The sequence below is a fragment of the Phoca vitulina genome, unplaced genomic scaffold, assembly GCF_004348235.1.
Source record: "Phoca vitulina isolate PV1807 unplaced genomic scaffold, GSC_HSeal_1.0 scaffold29, whole genome shotgun sequence".
In the NCBI taxonomy this organism is placed as follows: Eukaryota; Metazoa; Chordata; class Mammalia; order Carnivora; family Phocidae; genus Phoca; species Phoca vitulina.
In genome coordinates, this window is record NW_022589732.1 from 10,657,333 (window position 1) to 10,675,460 (window position 18,128).

At 52.2% G+C, this 18,128-nt stretch overlaps 1 protein-coding gene across 3 annotated transcripts in view; it reads left to right on the plus strand.

Annotated features, from left to right (window-relative positions):
- The first annotated feature begins 10,900 nt into the window (after positions 1-10,900).
- Positions 10,901-18,128, plus strand: part of TSPAN15 (tetraspanin 15) — a 49,412-nt gene continuing 42,184 nt past the window's right edge. For 2 of the 3 annotated variants that reach the window (XM_032423713.1, XM_032423711.1), the window contains exon 1: positions 10,901-11,119. In XM_032423713.1, the coding sequence (XP_032279604.1) occupies positions 11,024-11,119 (96 nt within the window). In that variant the 5' untranslated portion in view covers positions 10,901-11,023. The remainder of the gene's footprint in view (positions 11,120-18,128) is intronic. The other variant, XM_032423712.1, reaches the window with a different exon arrangement.

An 18,128-nucleotide genomic window follows, 5' to 3' on the forward strand; every position in this document is an offset into this window, starting at 1 on the left:
AAGGCAGGACTTACTTGGCACAGACTGGCAGATGCAGAGATGTTTTCAGAGTGTAAAAGCCTTCTATCTCTTCTTCGATAGCTGAAGGGTTAAGTCCAGACCCCACTTCTGTGTCCCCCGGGCCCCATTCTTGGCACCCTGAGACTGCCCCGAGAGCTGAGGTCCTCGGAGGCTCCCCTCCCCCAGCAGCACCCAGGCTTCTGGGAGCCGTTGCTCCCCCCCACCCCCACCCCGGTGACAGGTGGAGCTACTATGAAGCCCTGCTGCCTGGGCACCCAGCCACTCCCCGTGAGTCACGCAGGCTTGGCCCAACACCCCATCAGCCAGTGTTCCCAGGCCGCCTTCCCAGAATGCCTGGCTGAGCCCCAACAGGGCCAACCCCTGCTGGCAGCCAGCTCTAAGCCCCTTCCCCCGTCAAGTTCAAGTGCCAGGAGACCGGCCTGGAGTCTCCTCAGCTCGAAGGGCTCTCGCTGTGGGGAGGACGGGGGTGGGAATGGCATTTTCTTAAAGCCTGTCAGCCGTTCACATCGCCCGCTCCAAAGAAGCTATTACTTAATTGGAAAATGTGCAAAGGAGAAAAACAGGAAATTTATAGAGCTACAAATGGCTAATCAACATATAAAAATACACTCGAACTTACTAATTATCAGGGAAATGCAAATTAAAATAAGAGAACATTTGTCTTTTTAAAAAAAAACGTTTTATTGTGCAAAATAGCACACATGTAGGCAAGGGCCCAAGGGTAAAAATACACAGCCGTGAGCAGGGCGCTAACCGTCTTTCAGCTGCATTTCTGTCTGTTCACAAAAGGGTTGGACACAATGATGTCCAAAGAGCCTCCCAGCTCTGGCACTTCCCGAACCGCCCCTGTCAGTTCTGCTTTATGGCTAATTCCCCAGGGGAAATATATTTCCCTGGGGAAAATGTCCTAACCTCTCTCTTCTCTCATTCTTAATCAGGCGTATGAGCACCCACCCACTGCCTCAGCGCTGATAGGTGGCTCCAAAAAATTTCTAAGGAGAAAGCCAGCCAGCGGAAGGTGGGTGCCAGGCACGGGGCCGGCCCCCCGGGCTGTGCGGAAAGGGACGTGGCCCGGGTGGTCTCCCACGTCGTGCCCTCTCCACGTCCGGTGGTCCTCTGCCGCCCCCACCCGCCAGACTGGCCGAGGCCCCTCGGCTCTGGGAAGGTTTGACTCACATTTATTCAGTGCCTGCTTTGTTCTAGGCTCCGGGCTTGATAATTTCATCTGGGTACCTCGGAAGGTCCCATTTCACAGACGGCACTGTCGTCCCGGGAGAGTAACTCACATTCCCAGGTCTTCACTCAGAGTTGGCTTGCGCACGGCAGGGCTGCCATGTGCCCTACCCCACATGCTGACTCTGAATCAAACATTTTCTACCCCCCTGTGACGCTTCCGGGTGCCCGACTCACCCTCCACGTGTCCCATAGGTCTCGCTCCCACCCCAGGGGTCCCTTGAAGGAGTTCCTCCCTCTCCCCCAGGGCAGCCATCAGCGAGCTGAAGACACTGGTCCCCTGGTCTTCCCTCCCATGCCTCTGACAGGTCCTTGGGGGGCTGAGGCCCGAGGCTCTCTCACCGCCGGCTATTCCCCTCTGAACTTGTACAAGGTGCTGGGAAGGCTGGAAAGAAGTAGGGGGACCAACTTGTCCTGCTTTTGCACAGGACTTTTCTGGTGTTAGCACCAAAGTGCTGCACCCCAGGAAACCCCTCAGTTCCAGGCAAGTGGTTATGGCTTCTAGGGACCGTCCTGGTTTTCCGACTGAACACACCACATGCCCTGAACCCCCCCCTCAGGATGGTTGATGATTCCAGAAAGAAGGGACAGAGAACGGAAACATCTTGCCGGGGCATCCGGTAACACACCCCCCACCCCGGCCGCCACCCATCCCCCCCCACCAAGGGATCCAGAGGCCAAGAGATCAGGAAAGAAGGAAGCCCGCACACCGTCAGTGTCCCGGGGCTGGACCAGGGTGAGGATCCTCTCCCAGGTACCCAGGAAGACAGGTGTGAGGCCAGGGCCTGGCTGCGTCTGTGTGGCTGGAGCGGAGGCTCACATGGGCCATCCGTCGGGGCTGCTGGGAGAGCTGCAGGTGGTGGGCCTCACACCATCTTCAGGAACGTGGAGCCTGTCACCTGCTGAGAGACTGAAGTCCCAAAGGTTGTGCAGACACACCCGGGGCCCAGGCTGGGAAGCCAAGTTGTATAGGAAAGGACTGGACATTTGCTGGTCTCTCAATTCAGGAGAAGCCCTCTTATCTTCTTCTCAAAACAGAGCCCCCTTTTCATATGGGGAGACCTCACACTGCCCATTGAGGGGCAGTATGTACTGGGGAAAAGCTATGAGCGTATTGAACTTACCTTTGGGATCTTGCTTCCTCCACCTGCCCCCCCAACCCCCTCCCCTTGCAAATCATGTCATGAGATAGACCTTCCGGTTCACACAGGCCCTCCCCACCTGGAGCCCAGCACCCCGACATCAAATGCTCCCCTGGGCTGCCCTTCAATCACGCATCCATCCATAAGCCAGAAGCAGTATGCATCCAGAGCCTGTGCCCTCCCCGAAGGCTCACGAGCCATCGTGGCCAGCTCCTGGGATGCCAGCCTGCACTGACCATTCCTTGTAGGACCCACCCACTTGCCAGATCCGGGGTCGTCCAGCTTGGTTGTCTGGGTTCTGGCCAGGGCCACTCCCCTTAGGACTCCAGAGATGCCCCTTCTGAAGGCTGACAACAGTTCCTCCATAGTCCCTGCCCTCCTGCGACACCACTGCTCTCTTCGCCCTCCCGTCACTGGGAGCGGAGGCCCAGAAGGCTGAGCTCAAGAACCTGACACGGGCCCCACCCCCACTCCCAAACAGACAGAGCCTCCGCGTCCGAGGAGCAGTTCCTACCACACTCAAGCCTTTCCACATCACTTCCAAAGTCTGCACGGGGCTCCCTGGCGTGGCTGTGCCACCCTTCAGTGGGAGTCCCCTGTGACTGGCCAGTTAGGCTGACGTCTCTCTCCCCCACGCCCCTGCTACCTGCATGCCCACCCGCAGCTGCTCCTGAGGACGTCAGCTCCAGCCGGCTGGTCAGGAGCAGACTTGCTGTGGGGACAACAGGGGACAGCAGGAAGGAGGGCCTGGGCCGACCTCTGTGGGAGGAAACGTTTGCATAACTGATCCCGGATCCTGTCTCTAGAAGGAGGGGTGGGAAGGGCCAGAGCCCAGCGGGCCTCCCGGGACCAGAGTGGGCCTCTAGGACAGGTGGTTTGGTTCGCTCTGCCCAGAAGGAGGCTTTTGAGTGGCCTGAGGCTTTTGAAGGCCTTAGAAGCAGTCTGGGGGTGGGGCTGTGAGAAGGGGTGTCCAGCAGCCAAGGATAGGAGAGAGGCTGTGGGAGGCAAAGGAGTCCCCCAGCCTTCTTGGAGGACAGAAGGAGGCAGCTCTTCAGGGGATTTACAAAATGGGAAATGGCTGGAGTGACCCAAGCCCCTCTGAGCATGAGCATTTGGCTTTCCTTGGAGGCCCTCGTCCGGAATTCACCTGATCCCCAAGGTCATCAAGTATGTGTCCCTCACCCCATGCAGGGCCCTAAGAGGTATGATCACAAACGGATCTGGTTGTCCGACAATCACAGCAAAGGAAGTTGTATAATTTTGCAAGTTCAAGCACAAAGCGGAAATAATCTGTTTCTGATTTTCCTCTTAAATATAGAGCATATAACTTTGAGGAGGTCACGTCCAACTTTAAAAGAATTAGGAACCCGTCCCACAGGACAGCATTTCCCAAAGTATATTCTGAAGGACAGTGGTTCTTTGAGACGTTATAGCTGGTGTCTGGGGGAAACCGAGTCATGCAATCAGGCACAGCCGGGAAAGGGCTGCATACCCCTCTCTCCTCCCAGACATGCACAGCCTCCGTTCCTGCGGTAAAGGCTCTGAAGTCCGCACATTCCCAGACTTACTTGATAGATCCTTCTTTACAAAACGCTTAAAATCTCATGGAACTACTATTTTGCAGAAACCCAAACTAACTCTATATAAAGTTTGCACTCTAACCAGTATCGAACTCTCAATATGTGAGCTGAGTGTATTGTTCCCAGTTGCTTTTTAAGCCACCTAGTTAACTCATTTCACTCTGGCGTAGCTGGGGGCTAATTGCATTAGCGTAGAAGCACATTGCTTGCTGAGTCACATAACACTTGAACTTCCTAATGGAGAAAAGTCAGTTTGCTTCTCTGAACTTCTGTTTCCTCCTTTGTAAAGTGGGATCTATCATATCAAATCCCATAGATTTTGAGGACTTTAGCGCTGAGGATGTGAAAGCCCACAGCTCAGTGCCTGACGCTAACCAAATAACTGGTAGAGAATAAATGGAGAACCTAGACTTCAAATAGGACGGGAAGGAGGAGAAGTGGCCTAAAGTCTGAGCCAGGGGGTGGCACCCAAAGCAGTCAAGGAAAGCCCAAAGGACAAGTGAGTCTCCTCTTGAGAATAAACATATAGACTCAAAAGTGCAGTACTTTGGGACAAGAATGGATGGAAGAGAGAGAAAGAAAGAGATGGGTATCTGAGTTTGTGTTTTTAAGAATTTTTGAATCAGGGCACCTGGGTGGCTCAGTCAGTTAAGGGTCTGACTTCTGCTCAGGTCATGATCTCAGGGTCCTGGGATCGAGCCCACTGAGGGCTCTGCACTCAGTGGGGGGTCTACTTCTCCCTCTGCCCCTCCCCCTGCTGGTGCTTGTGCTCTCTCTCTCTCTCTAGTAAATACATAAAATCTTTAAAATAAAAAAAAATAAAAATTTTTGACTCTAAGAATGGTACCAGTTAGCTTTTGCTGTCTAACAAACCAGCCCAGAATTTAGTGTCTTACAACAACAATCACATATTAGTTCATGATTCTCTAGGTTGGCACATTTGGGCTGGACTCATTCACACACGTATAGTCAGCTGTTAGGGTGATGGTCCGGATGGTCTAAGATGCTGTCACTCATATGTCTGGTAGTTGGTGGCTGTCAGCCAGGAAGCCGGGTTCTAGCTCCCATGGTCTTTTCAGCAGACTAGCTCTGATTTGTTCTCATGGCAGGAGCATTCCAAGAGGGGCCAAAGCAGGAGCTGCTAGGCCTCTTGGTTCCAAGATGTACAATTCAAGCAACCTCACTGCTGTCACATTCTGTTGGTGAAAGCAAGCCAGAAGCTGGCATAGATTCAGGAGGTAAGGAAATAGATTCTACCTCTTGATGGAGAAGCTGCAAAGAATTGATGGCCATTCAGATTTTCCCAAATAGAGGCCAACTCTTGTGTCCTTGGCCTGGGAGGCTATTTGGCAGACTGGGAAGAGTTCCAAGTGTCCGTTCTTGGCCAAATGTTTTCTTACACCTGCCTGGGAGTGTCTACTCCCCTGTGTTGTCTGTCCTGGCTTTCTCCATTTCTTCCCCTCCCTCTCTCAGGGCTTTTGGCCCCACTGCTTGGTTGAAAGAGCTCTTATCAAAGTCACCAATGACCCACATCTTGCAAAGCTGATGGTCAGTTCTCTGTTCTACCCCTACTTGACCTCTGAGGTGTAGATGAATCCTCAGTGTATTAAGGAAAGTTCCCAGGATACTAACTCCCATGGCACACCTCTTCTAATCTCTCGAAGCTCTTTCTTCTCCAGTTATCCCCGTTACCTTACTGGCCTCCAATTCCTTCTCCTCAGGGGCTGTACCTTCTCTCTTTCCTCTGCCAGCTCCTCTTCCTCTCCATGCTGGAGGGCTCCAGGGTCTGTCTTTGTCTCTCTTCTCTTGGTACATACGTCTTCTTCCTAGATGATCTCACATGGTTTAATTTGATCTGATGATTCTCAATTTTATATCAATCGATCCAAACCTCCCCTCTGAGTTCCCTGGACAACTCCACCAGGATTTTAAAAAGATATCTCAAAAAATTAAATGGCCAAACAAAGTAATTGATTTTCAACCCAACCTCCCCCTCCTCTCCCTGAGCTTCCTCACCTTGGTAAATAAAGGACAGCGACATTTACCTCGTTGCTCAAGGCAAAAACCCTTGGGATCATCCTTGATTTCTCTTTTCTCCACATTCCATATCCAATCTGCCAGTAAGTCTTGTTGGCTCTATGTCCAAGATGCATTTCTGGTGCTGTGCCCCAGCCCAGCCCCAGCCTTCTTGCTCTGAGATTGACTTTCTCACCAGCCTCCCTCCCAGCCAGCACCCCCCTGTCCTTGTTCTGTGCTGCGGCCTTCTGAAGCATCAATCTCATTTTGTATCACGTCCCAGCTGAAAACCTCCCTGTGGCCCTCACTGAAACTGGAAATAAGTCTAAACCACTTGCCAAAGCTGCGAGGCTCCTTCCTAGGTCCAACGTCACCCCCTCTACCCTCCCGAAGTCCCTTGCTTGAGCCCCCCTGGGACTCAGGACAAGGCTGTCCCTCTCTCATAGTCTTTGCACTTGCTGTCTTTTCCATTAGGAAGCTCTTCTTCCAGATCTTTAATACATATCACCGCCTGACATCTCCCTTTCGTGTGTTTGTTTTCATATACGTTATATGTCCCCACAACTCCCTCCCCAGTAGAAGACAACAGAGACTCGGCTATCTTGCTTACGGATGTATCCCAGAGCCTGGGGCAGGGCCTGATTCACAGGAGAAGCTCGGTATACATTTGCTCACCGAGTTGACCACGAGGACTATAGCTAAGGTTGTTAGAGCTAGAAGGGAAAGGGTCCAACCTCCTGGTTTCCCAGATGGGGAACCAGAGGCACAGTCAATTACCCAGGGGCGTGAAGGCGGACTTATTGTGCAAGCCAAGGCGGTGCTGCACGTCCTTAGGTTCTTTTCTCATAAGCAGTAGCCGTTAACAGTGTCGGTTAGGTATTTCCTCCTACAATCTGCTTGCCAGGTTATCATGAAAACAGATCTCAGAACAAATTGTGACATCCATAAAAATATCTATAAAACAAACATTTATTGGCCAGTAGCCACAAAACGGGTTCCTATAATCTGTTCTGTGAAGTCAGTGAAGGCCTAGCTCTCTGTGCTTTTAGGCGCTCTACCACCTTGCATGAAGGGTCCACTCAAGGAAGACGCAACGTTCCTGAGACTGCTGGTCACGTCAGGCAGCCAGATACCTTAGAACATGGGATCCTCAAAGATTTAGCCCCACACTTCATCTCTAAGTGAAATTCTTTTACTCTGAACAAGAAAGGGGTGGTGTCTCATTTTAGACAATCTACATATCTTGAATACTACTGATTTCAGCAAAGGGGAGCTCATTTCTAATACCTGTTATGCTGGGACGCCTGGGTGGCTCAGTCAGTTAAGTGTCTGCCTTCAGCTCAGGTCATGATCCCAGAGTCCTGGGATCGAGTCCCACATTGGGCTCCCTGCTCTGTGGGGAGCCTGCTTCTCGCTCTCCCTCTGTGGCTCCCCCTGCTTGTGCTCTCTCTCTCTCTCTCTCTCTGTTAAATAAATAAATAAAATCTTTAAAAAAAAAAATACCTGTTATGCTAATTGATGAGCCGTGAATTTCATGGATGCATTCTGTCATTATGGGTGGGGTTCTCTGGGCTAATCGGTAAAGCTGCACGGGTGGACTGAAAGAGGGACAGCTGCAGAGGTGTGGAGAGCTGTTTGTGTGATTTTGTCTCTTCTTAACGCCCAGGGACCACAGGTGGAAGAATTCCCGCTCTGAAAACCAGCAACAGGAGCCCTCCCATCCACCCCCCACCAACAGAGAGGCAGATATTAAACCTTCACCAGCACACCACTGGCTAGCTGGGTGACCTCTGGAATGTGGTCTAGCTGTGAAATGACCACCTCCCCCGCATGATTACCTCTGGATTGGTGAGACGCCGTCCTGGCTGCACTTTAGAAATTACCTGGGACCTTTAAGATAATACCGATTCCTAGGTCCCCGTTGGTGGTGATTCTGACTTTGCTGAACTAGGGCGGGGCCTGGATATCAGCATCCATTTATTTTTTATTTTTTAAAATTTTACTTATTTATGTATTTGAGAGAGAGAGAGAGAGAAAGCGTAAGCAAACCAGGGGAGGAAGAGAGACAAGCAGACTCTGCGCTGAATGCAGAGCCTGATGAGGGGCTCGATCCCATGACCCTGAGATCACAACCTGAGCGGAAACCAAGAGGCAAATGCTCAGCCGACTGAGCCACCCAGGCGCCCCTCAGCATAGCTTTAAAACTCACTAGGTGGTCGTAAACTGCAGCCAGGGCCACACTCACCCCTGTATGTCACACTATCTGTGCCACACATTCTAATGGTTTCTCAAAATGTTCACAACAAAACCAGGATTAGCCCTAGGCTGCTGACCCCCAGCCCAGAGCTCCTGGCAAAAAGAGGGAGAAGTTAAAAATAAGGTGTCACTTCTTCTGAGATCTCAGTGTTTGCAAATGTGGCTGGGGGCAGCCCACAGTACTTGGGGTCAGGTTAGGGGTGGGGAAGGGCAACAGAGATGCTCAGGAGCCCAGGGAAGGGTGTGCTAGTCCCAACGAGCTCCAGGCTCCCCACGCATGGCTGTCACAGCCCCCTCCCTCGGGGCACTACTTATAGGGGCTCGGGAAGAGCCCACAGGGGTTGCTGGATGGGGATGTCACCAGGGAAGACTTGAAATAGAAGAGAAAGTACCGCTAGCTAGAGGCCAGAACAAAGGCCAAGCACAACTGGAAAGAAAACCCCAGTGGGGAGGCTCACCCCCAGGGAGACGGAGACAGACAGCCCCTGGGAGGGGGGGTGACTAGGGGATGAGACCAGTACCTCAAAGAGAGGGTGTAAGGTGAGCTCTGCAGGGCTGGGGGTGGGAAGCTAGTCCCCCAAAGAAGGGTAAAAAGTTAGTGTCCTCCTCCTCAAAGGACAACTTTTAACACTGTGGTAAGATGTCTTTGTAGCCCTTGGCTACTCTTTTCAGGTCACGTGCAGCAGTCCCTGGTTCTGCGTCCCTACCCGACACGAACACCCATGCAGGACTGGCTCCTTTAGTACCAGGAAACTGAATTCCCTTGACTTCTCCGGGCAAGGCATTGCCTTCCAACTGCAGGGGCCGAGGGCTGGCTGCCCCCACATGGGCCACATTGGCATGAAGGTTATTTTGAATTAAAAAGCATCAAAGCCCAGCAGATTCAGGAAAAGCTCTTTACTTCCCCCTCAACTGCCTAAAAAGAATTTAGATGGAGCATCTGCTCCAGGAAGACACAGATAACTACATTATGATATAAAGTAGGTATGGTAGGGGCGCCTGGGTGGCTCAGTCGGTTGAGCCTCCGACTCTTGATTTCAGTTCAGGTCAGGATCTCAGGGTCGTGAAATCGAGCCCCACGTCAGGCTCCACGCTGAGCGTGGAGCCTGCCTAAGATTCTCTCTTCTTCTCCCTCTGCCCCTCCCCCTCTCTCTAAAAAAATAATAAAGTAGGTCTGGTAGAAAGGGAGGAAGCTAGCAAGGCCTGTTTGAGCCAAGTCCTCTGTGTCCTATTGTTCCGGGGGGTGGGGCACCCAACAAACATTTGTTTATCAAACATTTACTCTTTTTCATCTTCCTGTGAATTGTATTTCTTCCTTGAATTCTCAGATGCCTACCCCTTTCTCCTTAGTTCAGAATGACATATGTACCTCATTTTGCCTGTCTTTGGAATTTTCACATCTATGTGGATTCCTCATATGTATTCTATTAAATTTGATTTTCTCCTGTTAATCTGTCTCATGTCAATTTGATTCTTAGTCTGGCTAGAAGGACCTTGAAGAGGGCAGGACATGCTATCCCAACCTTACTTTCTTCCTTCTAGGGCAGAGACCTGGGGGCTGGGGCGGGCCTGGTCTGTCTCGGCGTCTCTCTCTCTGGGAGTGTGTATTATATATGTGAGGCTTGGGAGTCCAGGGCCGCGGACTTGGACTAGGGTGCCATTCCTGCAGTCTACCACCAGGCACCCCGTCTAGCACTGCCTTGAGCTCGACCTCTGGGCCACACATTTAATTACTGAATGCCCCAAACAATTGCCTGACTCCCAAGCCGCAGGCTGAGCTCCCCGGGAAACAGCGGAGGAGTCAAGATGGGGCACTGGGAGACAGACTCTGACCCCAGGCAGAGGAGACGCCGGGAGGGGAGAGGCTGGGTCAGACCTGGGCTGGGTGTGTGCAGCAGGGGTGCCATGGGACACAGACTCTGACCCCAGAACGAGGAAACGCTGGGAGGGGAGAGGCTGGGTCAGACCAGGACTGAGTGTGTGCAGCAAGGGCCAGGGCCACTGACCTGGCCTGTGGATGGGTGGTGGGAGGGCTTCCCGGAGGAGGAGGCCCTGGGGGGCAGTGTTGGGATCTCCACCGGCCTCAGAGAAGGGGATTCCCGGAGACTTGTTGGAAAAAGGCTAGTTGGGGATCTGTGACAAAAGTAAACTCGCGGCCCCAACTCCAAGGGGACCCCTTAGCCCCACCCTGGTCTGCCACACCTTCCTAACTGAAGTCGGTCCTCCACCCCCCTCAGGCTGAGCAGCTCCACCTCCTTATTCCATTCACGGCGTGCACATTCATTTGCACGCTTTTAACACCTTAGCGGTTAATACCTGCCCTCTTCCTACAGTCTTCCCTCTGGCCGACAGTAGAAAGCGCGCCTCTCTACGTCCCCCCGATTCGGTACGCGGGCTTTCTCCCCGGCGCACCTTTGTGCACACTCTCCCACGCCCCCCTCGGCGCCCTTCGCGCCGGCGTCTGCAGCGCGGCCCCAGACCTCGTTTGCATAACCCTCGCCCCCTCCCCTCCCTGCGCCTCCAGCGGGTCCCGGGCTGCGGCCCCGCCCCCCTGCCCGCCCCCTTCCAGAGGCTGGGCCGCGTCCTCGCGCCCATTGGCCGCTGGGCGGACTGGTCCGGGCCGCGGCTGTGATTGCGGCCAGCCCATGTCAGTCCCGGAGCCGGCGCGGGTGGCGGGGCGCGCGGCCGGGCTGGCAGCCGCAGGTGGGGCTGCTCACGGCGACGGACCTAGCCCGGGAGCCCCGGAGCCCCGGAGCCCCGCGGAGAGTGCCCAGGATGCCCCGCGGGGACTCCGAGCAGGTGCGCTACTGCGCGCGCCTCTCCTACCTCTGGCTCAAGTTCTCGCTGGTCATCTACTCCACGGTGTTCTGGGTGAGTGACCCCAGGGGGACCTGAGATGGGGGCGTGTGTGGTGCCGACACTCCCTGGACGCCGTACCGGGGTAGGGTCTAGACTTGGCTGCTCCAGGGAGGGCGCGGGGAGTGCACGTCTGGTTCCTCGTCCCACTCTCCCTGGGAAGCAGGAAATTGTGGCGCCCGGCTCAGCCTGAATGTCAGCAGCGGATGGGCCCGGAGCGTTAGAGCCCGTTGACTACGACGAAGGAGCGCTCCGTGGCTCACCCGTGTGCACCTGCCCAGAGCGTTGGTTTTCCGCGTCTGCTGCGCATCGGCTGGTGCGCTAGGCGGTGGTTACCACGGTGTACCGGGTGTTACAGAGTTTGCCTCCCCATCAGCTTGTGCGGAAGAAGTGGTCGGGCTTTGTGGTCTGGATTGGGCGGGGAAACCTGGACTCCCGGGGAAACCTGGACTCCCACTAGCTACTTGCGGATGTCCCAGAGCGAGATGCTTCCCTACCGTGCCTCGGTTTCCTCTTCCATGGAAGGAGGATGGGCGTGCCTTGTCAGCGGAGTAGTTGGGAGGATTTCACCAGATCACGTCTGGGGAGGTCTCCAGGAGCTCCTGGATGTCGGGTAACTTCCGCAGTCACTGAGCTTTACCTCTTCTTGTGTATTGCTGTGCGGCAGTGTGTTAGTGGTTGGACATGAACTAGGCTTCGAATCCTGCCGCTACCACTTTCTAGCTGACTGATCTTGAGGAAGTTACTTAAATTCTCTAGGCCATAGTTTCTTCATTTGCAAATAGAAACAGTAATTATATTCAACTTTAAGGATGGGTGTGGAGATTGAATGAAGTAGTCCAAGCACAGTGCTCAGCACCGGGACCAGTGAAGAGCTTAAGAAGTGTGAGCCATTATTATTATTACTATTATTATTATTATTATTATTATTATTATTATTATTATAGACTGGGAAGCTGGGCCCTCCTGGTTAGCTGTCACAAGAGACTGATTTCTTTATGAAGGTTTCAGACTAGGCTGGACCCCCACCTAAAAATGAGGACATCTTTCTATAAGCCAGCTCCAGCCTTGCCACTCTAGAATAGTCTCCTGCTCCCAGTAGCCACAGGGCAGACTTGCCCAGGGACTGGAGGGGAGATCCCTGGCTCCCATCCCTCTTGAAACATTTGCACACTGTATTCTCCTCTTCAGACCCTCGTTGGATCTATTCTGTTAGCAGGAATAGCTAGATCTGCCTGATAACAGGTCTGACTTTCCATTTGACCCCTCTATGGATATGACCTTGCCTGGTGGGCAAGAGATCCAGATTCTAGTCTTGTTCTGTTTTTGACTCACTGGGAGATCTCAGGCAAGTCACTTCCTTGTTTGGGACCTCAGAGCTGTTAAGTGACTTGCCTATCTAGAGAACTAGGCTAAGCCCAATTCCCAGTCCAGTTCTCTGATGGTAATGTGGAAGAGAGATGAGCAGTACATTTGGGGGTCAGAGGATGGAGCAGAGGATGGTGGAGGCCTCAGGGAGGCAGAAGGTTGTATATGGGATTGGGGTGGGGGTGATTCTCTCCCAAAGTTGCATCAGCATCAACCAGAGACTTTAAAAAACACTACAGATCCCTGGGCCCTGGCATAGATATTTGTTTAAAATTATTTAAGCTCCCTAGGTGATTCTAGTTTGTATTCAGGGTTGTAAACTGCTGGGCCTGATGGTCTCACAGGCCCCTTGGTTCTGGGATTCTTTGCCTGCCCCTTGCTTGTCTGGCCGCAGGAGCTCTTCGCTCTGGAGGTCACGGTTGAAAGAGGGAAGGCTAAGGTTGTTGGGGTGGAGGGTAGGTAAGAAGATAAGGGAAGACCAGGAGTCAGAAGGTGGGGGCTATGTTTCTGGCTTCACCCCTTCTCTCCATGTGTAATCCCTGACCAGTCTCTTAACCCCCTTGCACCTCCATTTTCCCATCTGTAAAATGGGTAACTGATACCCTGCCCCACACCTCACTGGATTGTTTTTAGGATTAGTGATATGGGAAGATAGTGACATGTGGGTGAGACCGGTGCTGTACAAAAGAGAGTTATACAGTTACAGTTGACCTCGACTGTCAAGGCCTTGTTCTGTCGCTGTCCCCTGTGGCCTGCAGGGAGACCACTCAATGGCCCTTGCTTTGCTTCTCTTGGGGCCGGGTGGGACTCAGAACTTGGAATCTTTCCTTTCTAGCCAACTGAGCTTGCCTTACCAAATCCTTGACTTCCCATCCCTGGAAGTATTTCTGCTTAAAAACCTCCCCACCCATGCCAAGAACTCAGCCACCTGCCAGCTCTGCCAGGGCAGCTCTAGGTGCCAGATTTTCACTGCAGGGTGGAGGCCAGCGGGAGGAAATAATGTGTCCTAGACAGGCTTTGCTGCTAATTGGAAACCCCTTATAGGAAGGCCCGTTATCTCTGGTACCATCCCTTGGAGTGAGGAGTGGGGCCAAGGGTTACGTGCTTTATAAGCCCAAAGTACTAAGACCTTCATCTCAGACTTAGGTCTGGAAGGGGCCACAAGTTTTACCATAGTCATGCGCCTTCTGTAAGGGACTTTCTGCTTTCAGTCTTATTATCAAATATGAAATGCAAGGACACTGTACACAATTTTAAAGTACCAAAGAGTAGTCATCAGTGACAAGCCTCCAGCTTCCCCCCCTCCCCTCGCCCACCCTGTCCAGAGGGGAGGGGACATCTATGATCAGTTTCTTATCATTCACTTTGAAGATAGCATCCTAGCCATAGGATGCCCTAGGCGCGGACATGTGCATGCATTACATATTCTTTTTTTTTTTTTTTCATATAAGGGAGCACAGGATACACAGTTCTGCCCTTACCTTTTCACTTACATTTAAGTCCGTGTGAATTTTGGAACTCTGGTAGTGGCTGCCTCATTCTGTCTGATGGCGACATAGAGCTCACTGTAGGCTATGCCCAAAGTCATTCAATCAGTCCCCAGCTGGGGAACTCGGGTTGTTTCCGATCTTTGGTGACTGCAAACAGCAGTGCAGCAAGGAGCTTTGAACATGTCATTTTGCACATGTGTGTGTATATCTGCAGGGTAATTTCTAGAAGGGGAACCAGTGGGTTAAAAGGATACGAGAATGTATAATATACATACAGACATGCACTGATCATAAGCGGATGCAGCCTGATGGATTTTTACAAAGTGAACACACATATATAATCAGCCCCCAGGTCAACCACTAGAATGGAGAGCAGAGGCCAGAAGCCCCCCCTTGCACCCGCTTCCGGTCACCACCCCCTCCCTCCAGCAGTAATCACAGTTGGAATGTCTAATAGCATAGAACCACTTTGCCTGGTTTTGTATGTGCGTTTAGAATTTTGGTGTTTGTTAAACTGCCCTTCGTAGAGTTTATACCAATTATAGTATTATTTACTCTATTACTTTAAACTGACTCACTTTTTAATCTTAAATTATTTTTTAAAAGGCGGCTTTATATCGCCACTGCCAATGGGAAACCAATACTGAGCATGGACGAGAGCATGCAACTGTAACACTAAATAGTGCAGGGAAAACAAAACGTGATTAAATCCTGGCTGGATGGGTGATGTAGGGTGTGGACCTGAGTTCTGTGTTCGAAAGGCAGGCTGGCAAGTGTTTGAGAGGCTGAAAGACAAACTGGCACCAAACAGATTTGCTCCCAGATGCAATGGGAAGGATGGGAAGGAGAGTGAGCAATGAAAATTGTTTCTCAGTCTATGAGTCAGTATAAATGTGACCTTGAACTCCTCACATGACCTCCTGTCCCACACTTGGGGGCCCTCTCGTTTTCAGAGGGGGACGGTGGGGCTCAGGGCATGTTTCAGGCTGCCTCCTCGGCCCCAGTTCAGGGCTCCTTCCGGTAGGTCTCACCCAGAGGCATTGGGGCCTCCTCTTCCTACCATGCAGCGTGAATCACTCTGACATATGTGCCCTCAGCCCACTGGGGACACACCTCTAATTTTAGCACTGACCACAGAGTATCCTAGAGATCCGTTTACACCACTGTTTTTCCTTGCTGGACTGTGGGCTCCTGGAGGTCAGGGGCGTGGCTCGTTCATATCCTTTTCCAAGTGCTGGTCTTGGGGCTGGGCACAGAGTGAGTGCTCAGGGAAAGCTGTGTCTTGTGAGCCAGGATCTGAGGTGGGGGCCCCTGGATCAGGGCATGAATTGGGTGTGTAGCCAGCAGTGGTCAGATTTGCTGAGGCCTTGGATTTGCAGAGTGGCCTGGGCTGATCACGGAGGCACTGACCCTCTGGAAAGCATCAGCCTGTTGCCTTGACAATGGGGTAAGGATTTCCAGTTGGGTACAAAAGAGTGTCAGGGCTGGGGGATGTTGACTAATCAGGAAGGAAAGGACTTGGGGTGGGGGAGGTGAGTGGGAAGTCCTTGCCTTCTCCAAGGATGGACCCCATTATCATAGCTTGGCCTGTGATTCTTTATATTTTCCTATAGTTTAGGGTTAAGAGTGTGGACCGTGTACCAGGCTGCGTGGGTTCAAATCCCAACTCTGGTATTTATAAACTGAGTGACTTAAGCACTAACTGCCATGCGGCCTCCATTGCCTTATCTGTAAAGTGGGTGATACTGGAGAGTTGCCGAGACCCTGAAGTGGAGGAATATACGGGAAGAGTTTACAGCAATGCCTGGCACATTAGCATAAACACTATAGCAGCTACTTAAGGATTAGCCAATCTTTTCCTACCCCCCTCTCTATTTTCCTAGGAACTCAAGATCCATAGACTGAGAATTAGAAGGGTCCTTAAAGGCACCTCTAGAGTGACCTTTTCATTTTACTGAGGAAAATGGGCCGGGAGAGAGGAAGCGAGTTGCTTTAGACCCCATAGCAAGTTTGGGACAGACCAAGAGCAGGACTCATGCGGCCTGACTCCATTGGGTGGCCATGACCTTCAGCAGCCCTCCCCCTGCCCCCCCCGCCCCCCCGTGGTCTCCCCCTGCTGTCAGGGCCAAGGTGTGGGTGGAGGATAACATTTCTGGAAGGAGCCATGTCCCTGGCCTCCAGTTAGGCACTAGATGAAGCCAGACATAAAAGAAAATAGATTCAGTTTCCAGCAGGAATTTCTAACTTTTGAAAAGAGCTTTATTGTTTTTGTGAAAATAATATGTGTGCTTAGTTAAAAAAACCTTTCAGGCAATTCAGGTGAGTACGCTGAAGAGTGTAGAAGTCTCCTTTGTTCTGGCCCTGGGAGAGCACCCCTGTTACACGCTGATAAACACACATCTGGATATTTCCTTGTACCTACAGGCACATACTTAATTTCCTGAATTTTAAAAATTATTATTGTGCTTGAATCCTCAGGCAGGCCCATTTTCCTCTTGTTCTAGGCAAGCATTTCAAAGAGAACATAGTGAAATTTAAGCAGAAAGTGACTTCATCCTGGAGAAGCAGCCACCAGGCCTAATGGGCTGTCAGAGAAGATCTGGAAGCAATGGGACTAGGGTCCCCTCTCCCAGCCTGGCCAAGAGGCCTTAAAAATCCAGAGAATCAAGAAGGCAGACCTGGAAGGCACTTGGAGAATCTTCCAATGCATTCATTTCACAGATGAGCAAACTAAGGCCTCAAGAAAGTTTCTTTGCCCTTAGCTTAGGCTTCTGAGCCTGAGCCCTTCTCTTCCTCTAAGAGAGGCATTGTTTTAAATTGTAGGAATGGATTGGGACCTCGCCGTCTTTGGCTGTTTGTTCCCAGGATGCAGGAGTAACAACCTGTCCTCCTTCCTACCCAGCCTGGTGCCTCACCTCTCCGGGTGACTCACAATGCCAGCCTGGGGTGGAGCTCAGAGTAAACCAGATAAGAGACTGATAATGAAATTTCTGTACCGGCTGGCTCCATGTACAGGGGGGAAAGAGGTCTTCTGGGTTAGCCCAAAACACACAAGATTGAGATTAACCTTGTCCAGAGAGAACTTATGGATGTGAGTGGGTTTGAATTGCATCTTAGTGGAAGGCGGGGAGTCCAGTCCTGACCTGCAATTCTCTCCAGGGTGGAGGTGGTTCTTTGCTCCTTCAGTCAACAAATAGTTATTTGATGCCAAGTGTGTATGCCAGGCACTGTGATGTTTACTGGGAAATAGCTTTGAACAAGACAGACTTAGTCCAGGCCTTGGAAGACAGACATACCAGTAAGTAAATGTAGCTTGCGATCAGTGCTAAAGAGGAAATCAGGGAGCAGGGGGAGGAGATGAAAGTTCCTACTTTCATGGTGTGGTCAAGGAAGGCCTTTATGAGGAGCTGGCATTTCAGCTGAGGTCCAAGGAATGAGAAGGAGCCAGCCATAAAAAAGTTCTGCGAGATCATCTCAGACAGAGGGAGTAGTCCGTACAAAGGCCCCGGGGTAGGCCAGCATGGCTGAAGCAGATGGGGAAGCCTAAGAAGGGCCAAGTTGTGGGTGGGAGGGTGGCAGGGGCCTGGTCCTATGAGGAGTATAGGGTCTGAGTGACTGAAAGCGGAGGTTTACTTGTCAGGACCCGATGGCAGGGCCGGCTGGAGACACAGATCAAGTGCTGTGTGATCCTGGGTAAAGGACCACCTCTTTGAGCCTCCTACACTTCTTGTCTCTGGATACACTAGAGGCCTTGGGGAGCCTTCTTCAAGAGGAGAGATGCAAAAGCATCAAGCACCCTGTAGGGCCCAGCGTCCCCGGGGGCCTTGCGGAGCTCAGGGGGGCTGGGACTTAAGATGTGAGACCTTCTGGAGTCTGTCTTATTAGAGGAGGCTACTTTCTTCTGGGGATGCTCTGTCTGCAGAGCAGATGGCTGTGGCCATAGCCTTAGGCTGAGAAGTCTGACCCTTGGGCGTGCATGTGGCCTTTTTCGGGGGCTGGGTCCTTCCCAGCCCTTAGCCCCTGGGCTCTAGCAATGTACCAGCAGAAACCGTGCGCCACATGATGGGCATGTGCGTCCAGGCAGAGGCCGTCCTGGAAGTGTCCCACACGGCGGAGCACTGGTCCCACCACCTGGGGAAGTGGGGCCGGGAGAAGCACTTCCAGGA